Here is a 12,840-nt window from a genome sequence, read left to right as displayed (position 1 = left end):
ACTCTTGGCATTCTCTTGATGAGCTTCAAGAGGTGGTCACCGGAAATGGTTTTCACTTCACAGGTGTGCCCTGTGAGGTTTAATAAGTGGGATTTCTTGCCTTATAAATGGGGTTGGGACCATCAGTTGTGTTGTGCAGAAGTCAGGTGGATACACAGCTGAAAGTCCTACTGAATAGACTGTTAGAATTTGTATTATGGCAAGAAAAAAGCAGCTAAGTAAAGAAAAACGAGTGGCCATCATTACTTTAAGAGATGAAGGTCAGTCAGTGCGAAAAATTGGGAAAACTTTGATTGTGTCCCCAAGTGCAGTTGCAAAAACCATCAAGCACTACAAAGAAACTGGCTCACATGAGGACCGCCACAGGAAAGGAAGACCAAGAGTCACCTCTGCTTCTGAGGATAAGTTTATCCGAGTCACCAGCCTCAGAAATCGCAGGTTAACAGCAGCTCAGATTAGAGACCAGGTCAATGCCACACAGAGTTCTAGCAGCAGACACATCTCTACAACAACTGTTAAGAGGAGACTTTGTGCAGCAGGCCTTCATGGTAAAATAGCTACTAGGAAACCACTGCTAAGGACAGGCAACAAGCAGAAGAGACTTGTTTGGGCTAAAGAACACAAGGAATGGACATTAGACCAGTGGAAATCTGTGCTTTGGTCTCATGAGTCCAAATTTGAGATCTTTGGTTCCAACCACCGTGTCTTTGTGTGACGCAGAAAAGGTGAACGGATGGACTCTACATGCCTGGTTCCCACCGTGAAGCATGGAGGAGGAGGTGTGATGGTGTGGGGGTGCTTTGCTGGTGACACTGTTGGGGATTTATTCAAAATTGAAGGTATACTGAACCAGCATGGCTACCACAGCATCTTGGAGCGGCATGCTATTCCATCCGGTTTGCGTTTAGTTGGACCATCATTTATTTTTCAACAGGACAATGACCCCAAACACCTCCAGGCTGTGTAAGGGCTATTTGACCAAGAAGGAGAGTGATGCGGTGCTATGCCAGATGACCATTCAACACAATGGGCAGCACTTTGAACACATTTTATAAGTGGTCATAAACTTGTAAAAAACTCATGAAAGAATAAAGTTACGTTAAAACCAAGCACACCATTGTTTTTCTTATGAAATTCTCAGTAAGTTTAATGTGTCACATGACCCTCTTCCCATTGAAAAAAATAAAGTTGGATCCAAAATGGCCGACTTCAAAATGGCCGACATGGATGGAACTCAGGTTTTTTTTAATTAAAGCTTAAATAAACAGTGCATGTTTGAACTAAATTGTATGTCTATGAAGGGGAGTACAATTTCTGATTTCACGTAATCACCAAGAAAATTTGTAGCTGTTAAAATCCCATAAGGATATGTGTGGATCTCTGTGGTCTCGTGGACATCCCACTTTGCTGCAGATTGAGTTGAGGTCCTCGCTGATACAATGTTTCTAATTACAGCTACCACGGTCATAAACAAGATCCCTGTGTGGCATCGAGGAATATTTATTTTCATTAATGCTACAATGGTAAAAAAGGTGAAAGAAGGATTTTGTCTTCTCAGATATTTATTTTTTCTTGAAAATAATCCTTTAGAGGATTTGTCCTTTTGGAACATTGTTACTCCATAGTCAGGGACTGAAAAAAAACAAAAAAGCAAACAGGTTTTACTCATCCGTCCGCTGACCAGTGTTGGCTCTCTGCCACTGATCAAGTCTTTGCAGCACCAATGACATCTCAACTACAGCACTGCAGCCAATCATGTCATCTATATCACTGCTTTAGACATAAAGTGACCACTGCAGCCAATCATGTCATCTACATCATTGCTTTAGACATAAAGTGACCACTGCAGCCAATCAACAAAGACACGAAGATACATATCACTGACACAGGGAGGGAGTGTAAAATGTAAGTTTTGGTTGTTTTTGAGTTTATGAAATAATCTTTGAAGTAGTTCAAGTCTATTGTAGAAAGTCATTACACCTATACCATTGGAATATTTGAGGTCCTATCATACCACTGTGTAACTGTGATTTAAAGAGGTTGATCCTAAGGATAGGTCAACAGAATGGGATCCATTGTAGCCCAAGGATCAGCGATCACAGAGCTGGAATACCACAGCGCCATATACTCTGTAGTGGCCATTCTTGGGTACTGCATCTCAGACCACAGTACGATCTTAGCTGCTGTACCCAAGAACGGCCACTACACAATTTATAGAACTGCGGGGTTAGCTGATTGGTGAGGGTGGAAGGTGTTGGACACCCAACAATCTACATTTGATGACCTATCCAAATATCTTAGTCCTGGAAAACACTTAAATAGAGATTTACTTCTTTGCAGTTCTGCGCAAGTATCACAGAAATAATTATGCATTTTCAAATGCTATATTATAGAGGATTTAATAGCACTACTTCACGGAAGAAAATATGTTTAGTATGAAGCAATACGTAGGCACTATATGGCGGCACGCAGAGTGGCTCCACGATACAGGACTATATTCTTCTTGCATTGTGCCCCCATTAATGTACCACCCGCCATTTTTTATTGTGCCTGCAGATTTGTAGGTGTAGTCGCGAGGTGACGATGACCGGATGATTATAATTAATTACATCACTCACTACTCTTTGATTAAAACAATACCATTTACTGGAGATTATGGCAGAATAAGTATTACTCATCATCATGAATCAGATTATATAGAAAGAATATTCAGATTACATTATTGGGAATACTTTGTAACATTTCTCTCGATGAGTGATTCCATTCGCAAACAATACAGATGACGTTATTCGGAGAATGTGCAAAACAGAATTTTCCCAAAGTGGATCCCAATCAAATCACTATTAAAAGGGAAGGAGGGGAGTGACCTGTGGACACAGTGGGTGGATAATTCTCTTTCTTATTGTACAATTGTTCGGGAACTTTGATGAATTGTAACCATTTGCCATAGAGAGCGAAGGGCTTGGGTGGGTTGTATGAAAGGGCAGTTTCAAGGGGTCACAATGTGGACATATTTTAGCTCCTGTATTACAGCCGTAACAAATGGACCCAAGTGGTTCCAAAGAACATTGGGTCTGTTGTGATCTATCCAAGACAAAACTCAAAAGAAGCCACTGATATTGACTCTCAAACGGTCGATGTCTTGGGGGGAAGAAAAGACTTGAAAAGTTGGACAAAAGGAGGTACACCAGTGCCATAAGTGGACATGGGAATGGTAGCGTTGGGAGAAATTTGGTAATTATTCTAAATGTATTTTCACATTAATGTTGATTGATTTGATCACGTTATGATCAATGGGGGTCTGATTGCTAAGATTCACACTAATCCTGAGAATAAAGAGGATGTAGATCTGGTTTAGCATCTCAACATTTATTTTTTGCACAGTGGCATTTCCAGACATGACTGCCAGCCCCAATAACTTGAATGGGACCCTTCATGCTCGAGATTAGTGGATGTCTCAATCTCGGATCCTAATGTAAAACTATCATTTTAAAAGATGGAAATAGCCCTATAAAATTAGTTCAGTGGAACCGCGGGGGGGTAGGGTCCAAGTGTTGATGTCGTAATACAGAAGCTAAGACCCAGTCATGATATGATCATCCGAAAAACTGACCCACACATGAACCTCTGGAAATATTGGCCATTGGTTGACGTTTTGGGTGAAAAATGGCGTGAAACATACATTTACCAAGAAATAACTCTTTGACAAAGCACACGGTCATGGCGCCTCCCTTATAGGACTGAACCACAGGAGAACCATATGTATAATCATTTTAAGTAATGCTTCATTATAATATCACTTCAAAGGCACTACATACTGAATACAGAGCAAAAATCATTTCCCACGGTCCTCGAAACTAGTGGATTATAGAGATGACATCAACTTTATTCAATGACAGTTCTACAGCGCAGGAGATAGAATGACTCTCGAAAGTAAACTCCCTTCTACAAATAACATTTGTTCCTTCATGCACCGTAAAAGAAAAAAGAAAAACACACGTTTCACAATAGTTACATAGATTTCATGTGTCTCTAATGTGCGATGTTGACAATTCAGACCTGGCGAGTTGACGAGAAAACAACCAGGAAAACGGGATGGAGGAAGAAGGACTACTGTGTCTTATCAGATCGATCACTTCAGATCTGGTTTCACCAATAAATCCATCATCGGGAAAAAAAAAATTGGGCAAAATCCATTCGTTTTTTTTTTTTTTTATGATACACTCTTGAGAAATAGAAGAAAGAAAATTGGCAAAAAAGATTCCCCCATTGTTTTTAACGGACCAACATGGGTCAAAAGGGAAAAACTTAGAGCTGAATGGATTGATTAATTTCACAACTGTAAATCTTCGTCTTGTAGCAGATACTGCCAAAAAAGATTTCCGCACCTTAATTGATAGACGTGGTGATGATGAGAAAATGAAATAGTCCTTTTTAAGAAAAGTGATGTAGGTTTAGGGACTATTCCTACAAAAGTCCACTCTCTGACTACCCAATGAGCCATGAGTCAACTGGCCACCATCTATGTCCTACTAAGGAGGCAAAAAGTAGACGAAAGGTATAATAAAAGTCTCTCTAACTCTTCCCAAAGAGTTCAAGGAAATTATGGGACGAGATGAATTCATTAGATGCTCGTTTAATCTTTATGGGATTGCTGAAATTACTTCAAAAACAATTTGACCAACGTTGATCACGAAAGGGCCACCATTGACCATGGGTGTGAAAAGTAAGGTTATTTCTGGGAACTAACTTCTTTATGAAGTCGATTTTGTATCTAAAGTACTTTGACCACCCAAGGAGTGGACGAGTCCACTCAACTGGGCACCAATTATAACAAGAAGTACTTCATGATGTCCGAAACTCTAGGGTTCAATAAGAAATACAGCAATCAATATGGAATATTTAACTTGTCAAGGGGATTAAACCATCATCTGCCGAGAATGTTTACCAGAAGGACACAAAAACTCAAGTTTTGATTCATCGTGAAAAATAAAGCTCCATGTAAAGAGCTGACTTAATGGGCCACCACCAACAGTGTCCATTACCCTAAAAATATCATCTCTACCTTAAAAATTCTACATAATCCAAAAACTCTGCTTTGGTCAGAAATATGGGAGATATTGATCTCAGTGTATCATATTTTCATCATTAAGTGATTGTTTAACCCACCATCTATATCTCGAATCATGAAGATTCCATTACATCTGGATCGATACGAGTCATCGGTAAATCACGTCACCGCATCAAGTCAAGGCAAACTAACTGCAAACTTTTTTTTTTTTGCTTTTCCTACCAGTCTGAGGTATGAAAATGATTTTTGTTTTTCACAAAATAAAAACCCTGTAAAACCAATATGTTGTCGACACCCCATTAACCTGTATGCAGAGTCAGTAGCTGCTCCTCTAATTTCCAGGCGATTTCTCTAAATTTAGTGGTACATGAGTTTGGATGGTCGTTGGTGATCTGCAAGGTCCTAAGTACATAGTTGACTGACAAAGCACCCTGGTGGGAACGAGAGCAATTATTATACAATTTATACCCTATGGCTATTGGTTGGATGCTCTCCTAGTGCCTATAGGCTCCTTACCCTATCATGCAAAAAAGTATTTAATAGTGCGGCAATTGGCTCTCTATGAACAAAACCCTGTTTGCTTTGATATGTGTTAGTGTCCCTACGGCAAGCTTTGCACACACTCACGCACACACACGAAAAAGCAGGCAAGAAAAGCAGTCCCTGTAAGATTTGAGCCCGAGAAGGGTTTTAAACCCTTTGCCCCTATAGAATTTTTTTTTTTTTCTAAATTCCGTCTGTGCGCTGGTGAACTTGGATCAAATCCCACTTCGTCTCTAAAATCGAGAAAAAAGGGAAAACTGTTGAGCGCAAAAACCCAACAAATAGAAGGTGGTTGTGCCTTTTGCGATGAAACTAGAGGCAAAGGGATTAAACACGCGGACGCTCAACTTGTGGAGAAGGTAGATGTCACATGGAGGACACCAGTGCTGAAGACCTCAGAAAGATCAAAATTTACAAAACTAATCTATATATATCTTCTAATAGTCATGTGTCCTTAGTAGGGTCAGTAGTGGCTGCCCGAAGTGTCTACAAAAAATCAAACCCGATGTGGTAGCACGTCCTATAGGTAGTGAGGTCGTCAACGTAAAACGCGTGTCCTCCAGAGTGCACCATCTACTGGACCACGCGGTCGAGCCGATGCTAGAACCTGTTTGTGGTAGGAAGAACTCCAAAAAGTTTCCTACTCCAAAAAGGCTGAGGGACACCAGAAAATCAGGGTAAATCTTATCATTAACAAGAGTCCATCGGGAATGAGCGAGAGAGAGAGGCTGGAACACCAGAGATAAGACAAATACATGAAAAGGAATTTTGAAACTGAGAAACGGAAAAGACAGGAAAATTAAAAACAAAATTTTTACAACATTTCAATGTTCTCAGCGTTAATTGGTTCTTGACACAGAGTTCAGTCCCTTCGTCTTGCATGTTGTTTGGGTTTCTTGTAGAATTTTTCTGGTCTTCTTGGTATTTTAGATATTTTATTTTTCCCCAATGTATATTTTTCCGTTGTTTCCCAACACGCTTCGTGAAGGAAACAGTCCCGTCTCTCTCTCCTCCTCTCCCATATTACTTTTTTTTTTCTGTATTTTCTTTTTTTTTTTTTTTCTTGTATATATGTATTTTATTAACATTTGCAAATTAGGCAGAAGAGGGAAAGAGCCATAAGCCAGATGGAAGCAGCCAGGCTGGTGGATCCATTGTCTGCTATCACCGTCCCAGGTCCTGTGAGAAAGACAAAAGAAAGAAGGTCGTCAGTACTGTACGTAAAACCTCCTTGCCTAATGCTTAATGGTTTATTCCAAGGTGATAGTCACAGCTCACCTCCTCAGCCTTCCTGCACAATGAATTCTGTACAAGTTACAAAGCATGACCGCAGTAGTTTCCCACAAAAGTCTATAGGTGATTGTTACGGTTCTCCACCTACTAAGTGATTAATGACCTCTGTACAGGTGACAGAGCATGCCCACAACACTTTCCCATAAAAGTCTATAGGTGGTGGTCACAATTCTCTTTCTCCAGCTGCCTTATCAATGACTTCTGTACAGGTGATAGAGCATGTCCACAACACTCTCCCATAGAAGTCTACAGGTGGCTGTTACAGTTCTCCTTCTACCACCTGATTAATGGCCTCAGTACAGGTGATAGCGCATGTCCACAACACTCTCCCATAGAAGTCTACAGGTGGTTGTTACAATTCCCCTCCTTCTACTACATGATAAATGGACTCTATACAGGTGACAGAGCATTCCCACAACACTCTCCCATAGAAGACTACAGGTGGTTGTTACAGTTCTCCTTCTACTACATGATTAATGGCCTCTGTACAGGTGACAGAGCATGTCCACAACACTCTCCCATAGAAGACTACAGGTGGTTGTTACAGTTCTCCTCCTTCTACTACATGATAAATGGACTCTATACAGGTGACAGAGCATGCCCACAACACTCTCCTGTAGAAGACTACAGGTGGTTGTTACAATTCCCCTTCTACTACATGATAAATGGACTCTATACAGGTGACAGAGCATGCCCACAACACTCTACCGTAGAAGTTTACAGGTGGTTGTTACAATTCCCCTCCTTCTACTACATGATAAATGGACTCTATACAGGTGACAGAGCATTCCCACAACACTCTCCCATAGAAGACTACAGGTGGTTGTTACAGTTCTCCTTCTACTACATGATTAATGGCCTCTGTACAGGTGACAGAGCATGTCCACAACACTCTCCCATAGAAGACTACAGGTGGTTGTTACAGTTCTCCTCCTTCTACTACATGATAAATGGACTCTATACAGGTGACAGAGCATTCCCACAACACTCTCCTGTAGAAGACTACAGGTGGTTGTTACAATTCCCCTTCTACTACATGGTTAATGACCTCTGTACAGGTGACAGAGCATGCCCACAACACTCTCCCATAGAAGACTACAGGTGGTTGTTACAGTTCTCCTTCTACTACATGATTAATGACCTCTGTACAGGTGACAGAGCATGCCCACAACACTCTACCGTAGAAGTTTACAGGTGGTTGTTACAATTCCCCTCCTTCTACTACATGATAAATGGACTCTATACAGGTGACAGAGCATTCCCACAACACTCTCCCATAGAAGACTATAGGTGGTTGTTACAGTTCTCCTTCTACTACATGATTAATGACCTCTGTACAGGTGACAGAGCATGGCTACAACACTCTCCCATAGAAGACTATAGGTGGTTGTTACAGTTCTCCTTCTACTACATGATTAATGACCTCTGTACAAGTGACAGAGCATGTCCACAACACTCTACCGTAGAAGTTTACAGGTGGTTGTTACAATTCCCCTCCTTCTACTACATGATAAATGGACTCTATACAGGTGACAGAGCATGTCCACAACACTCTCCCATAGAAGACTACAGGTGGTTGTTACAATTCCCCTCCTTCTACTACATGATTAATGACCTCTGTACAGGTGACAGAGCATGCCCACAACACTCTCACGTAGAAGTCTATGGAAGAAGCAGACCCCTTACATCCTTTCTCCCTGCATAGTTATCTCTTCACAGATTACTGAGCCGCGTGCCCACAACACTCCACTGTAATAATCAATGAGTTTAAAATCAGAAGAAATAAATGATTCATCTTAGGCAATATGGCCGCCCCCATAATCAAGAGCAAAATATAAAATTATATAGATCCATAATCATAAAATAAAAACAAATAAAAAATATGTTTCAATATCTGGTTATAATTTGTTAAAAAAATATATAGTTGATGAGTTCCTTTTAAAGAACTTTCCCAATGTAGAAAGTAATGGTATATCACCGACTACTGGGACCCCCAGCAACAGTCCTGAGACTGGGCATCAGTAACAGGCAGTAAATGGCGGCACCACTTATATCATGGAGTAGAGCGTCACATTTGCACATCCGCCTGGTCAGCGCTCCTCTCATGTCAATCAGGAGAACTGATCTGGAGTCGCTCTCCAGGGTCCTGTTTATCAGCCTCATCCAATCAATAAGATCAATGACAGGAGATGTGGTTACTTGGATGATGGGGGTGGGGGGTTGAATGAACAGAAAGGAAAGAGAAGTAAATTCTGCAAATTGTGGAATAAAGGCGGCAGCAATATCCGATATTACAGCGAATCATGATCTGATGATCAGTGCTGCGATCAGATACTCCCCGTGACATCCCGCTCACATAAAGTAAATGTTACAATCCTCCTGTTACAAAATATCTGCCGAGAAGTATCCAGAAGCAAAGAAGTGTCAGATCCTGCCATATGTCTGTGCATCTGTCCAATCTGCCTTAAGGTGATGTGCGTGGCTCATATCATGTCTTTTACGTCTATGTGTCCAAGTACATAGATAGATATGTCCTCGGTGGTTACATTTCTCCTTGGCTCAACATTTCCCAAGGTAAGTGTAATGAAATTATCCGCTTTGAAAAAAAGTGATACTCTGTCAGGAGATGTTTCTGCTATGTGCCACTGTATGTTGCCATCCTGTGGTTGTGATGTGAACTGCAACCTGTATAGGATTTTGCTAACATGTAATAAATAATGTATTGAAATTGCATCCAGAGAAATTGGGCTCCTTAAAGCGTACCTGTTATTTCAGGTGACTACTCAGAAAATGGTGTGGTGTGTAGATGAGGAATAACACGATTTCTAACTTGAATGTTGCTTTTTTCACCAGTTTTCCCCTCTATAGACTCTATTTCTCATTCTTGGTTGACTCAGAGCTAGTGGATGGAGACTACATTCCCTGAAGACTTCATATATACAGCACTCACAGACATAAAGGATTCCTGCACTTTATGCAGCACTTGTCCAGAAACAGAGGAGGACATTATATAGCAGCAGCGAGCAGTGTGGCTGTGAATCCAGCTCTGGGGAGAGGTAAAAGCTTACTAGAAAGCAGCAGCTTGGCGGACATTATACAGCAGTACTGAATAGAGTAGCTGTGACTTCAGCTCTGTCTTTATATAAATCACCTACTAGAAAACAGCAGCTTATACAGTAGTACTAAGAAGTGCAGCTGTGAATCCAGTACTGTGGTGAGATGAATCACTTACTAGAAAGCAGCAGCATGGAGGACATTACGTGGCAGTAGTGAGTAGTGTAGCTATGAATCCAATGTCTGGATAGCAAATAATTACCAAATAACAGTAGCAAGGAAGATTTTCTACAACAGTACTAAGCAGTATCTCTGTGAATCTCTCTCTTTCTTGATATGAAATACTTACTAGAAAGCAGCAGCATGGAGGAGATAATATAGCAGTACTGAGCAGTGTAGCTGTGAATCCAACACTATGGTGAGATAAACTACTTACTAGAAACTAGTAGCATGGAGGAAATTATACAGCAGCAGTGAGCAGTGTAACTGTGAATCTAGTTCTGAATTGATATAAAACACTTACTAAAAAATCAGCAGCATGGAAGATATTATACATCAGTAACTGAGATAAACACTTACTAGAAAGCATCAGCATGGTGGACATTATATACCAGTACTGGGCAACGTAACTATAAATACAGCATCAAGCTACCAAATTATTTTGAAGGGGCTAGCCTGATGTACTACAAAACTCTGCTCCAGGCAGCTAGCTGATTATCTTCCTGGCAGCTCATGCCTGCTTTCCAGCATCTAATTTCTATTTCCTAGCTCAGACCTTTCAATACTCTTTCTGTTCTGCTGATTCAACCTACAAGTAACTAGTTCCTTTCTGCTATCAAGGTACCTGATTGCATATACAGTTTTCTCTATTGTAAACCTTATCCCTGCTGCAAGTACCTGATTATATAAACATCTCTACTATACTATTAACTATATTCCTGCTGCAAATTCCTGATTGCATGTACTGTACGTCTCGGCTATTAACTATATCTCTGCTGCAAGTTCCGAATTGCATATATGTCTCCGCTATTAACCATATCCCTGCTGCAAGGTCCTGCAATCTGATTGGCTGAGCTGAATGACATTTACATAAATAACTAAAAAGTAAATATGGTGCCGCTATTCACAGCATTTTCTTTAATCTCTGTACTATTGGGGTATCAGCCTCTCAGGTGCGCAGTTTTCCAGATTCCGGTATTGAGACTCATCAGCCCTGCAGCAGCAGGGACAGGTCCAGGAATAAGACGAAGCCCAGGAATGAATGTGTCTCATTTTCTCTCTTTGCTGCTCAACACTTTGCATTTTTCATTCAGATTATCTGGAGCAGCGAGAAGACTCCTGGCGACAGATAGTAGCAGAGTAAGATTCTCTACCATCTCCAAACCCCCCTCCCCCTCCGCTAGAGAACAGACCATCTCTGGAGTCCCCGACATTCTGTCATCTGCTGGAGAATCAATGCAGGACACATGTTCTCCTAAGACAATAGAAGGAGCACGGCCCTAAACTGTCCGAGCCGAGGCGCGAGGCACTGCATAGCTCAAACTCTGATATACCCTGCATGCTACACTGCATACTCCGCATGCTACACTGCATACTCCGCATGCTACACTGCATGCTACACTGCATACGCTACACTGCATACTCCGCATACTACACTGCATACTCCGCATACTACACTGCATACTCCGCATACTACACTGCATACTCTACTCTGCATGCTACACTGCATACGCTACACTGCATACTCCGCATACTACACTGCATACTCCGCATACTACACTGCATACTCTACTCTGCATGCTACACTGCATACGCTACACTGCATACTCTGCATACGCTGCATACTACACTGCATACTCCGCATGCTACACTGCATACTCCGCATGCTACACTGCATGCTACACTGCATACGCTACACTGCATACTCCGCATACTACACTGCATACTCCGCATACTACACTGCATACTCCGCATACTACACTGCATACTCTACTCTGCATGCTACACTGCATACGCTACACTGCATACTCTGCATACGCTGCATACTACACTGCATACTCCGCATGCTACACTGCATACTCCGCATACTACACTGCATACTCTACTCTGCATGCTACACTGCATACGCTACACTGCATACTCCGCATACTACACTGCATACTCTACTCTGCATGCTACACTGCATACGCTACACTGCATACTCTGCATACGCTGCATACTACACTGCATACTCCGCATGCTACACTGCATACTCCGCATGTTACACTGCATACTACACTGCATACTCCGCATACTACACTGCATGCGCTGCATACTACACTGCATACTACACTGCATACTCCGCATGCTACACTGCATACTCCGCATACTACACTGCATACTCTACTCTGCATGCTACACTGCATACGCTACACTGCATACTCCGCATACTACACTGCATACTCTACTCTGCATGCTACACTGCATACGCTACACTGCATACTCTGCATACGCTGCATACTACACTGCATACTCCGCATGCTACACTGCATACTCCGCATGTTACACTGCATACTACACTGCATACTCCGCATACTACACTGCATGCGCTGCATACTACACTGCATACTACACTGCATACTCCGCATGTTACATTGCATACTGTGAAAATTCACAACTTCATAACAGAGCTGTAAGTTTCACATTCAGCAGAACATTGCTGGATTACTGAGTTTTGAGGTGTGGCATGCCTCATGCCTCCATAACCTAAACCTAAAAGGAAGGTGCAGCAGCAACAAACTGGTTGCGGTAAATGCCTAAATATGTACAGATTTGCCCATTTTTCTTGCCCACACTTGGACTATGCAGGGATCTCAGATGTAAGAGCTTTACAACCTTAG

General features: G+C 41.7%; 1 protein-coding gene across 2 annotated transcripts in view; it reads right to left on the bottom strand.

The window, feature by feature from the left end:
* Window positions 1–2,623: 2,623 nt before the first annotated feature.
* The window catches only part of LSAMP (limbic system associated membrane protein), a 1,076,006-nt gene continuing 1,065,789 nt past the window's right edge, over window positions 2,624–12,840 (bottom strand). For both annotated transcript variants that reach the window (XM_073668587.1, XM_073668588.1), the window contains one exon: window positions 2,624–6,793. In XM_073668587.1, coding sequence (XP_073524688.1) covers window positions 6,696–6,793 — 98 coding nt within the window. In that variant the 3' untranslated portion in view covers window positions 2,624–6,695. The remainder of the gene's footprint in view (window positions 6,794–12,840) is intronic.

Source organism: Phyllobates terribilis, unplaced genomic scaffold, assembly GCF_046119375.1.
Source record: "Phyllobates terribilis strain yellow unplaced genomic scaffold, ASM4611937v1 Scaffold_2__4_contigs__length_985480577, whole genome shotgun sequence".
Taxonomy (NCBI): Eukaryota; Metazoa; Chordata; class Amphibia; order Anura; family Dendrobatidae; genus Phyllobates; species Phyllobates terribilis.
The sequence above is the reverse complement of the archived record's forward strand: the minus strand, read 5'-3'. Positions and strand labels throughout refer to the sequence as shown.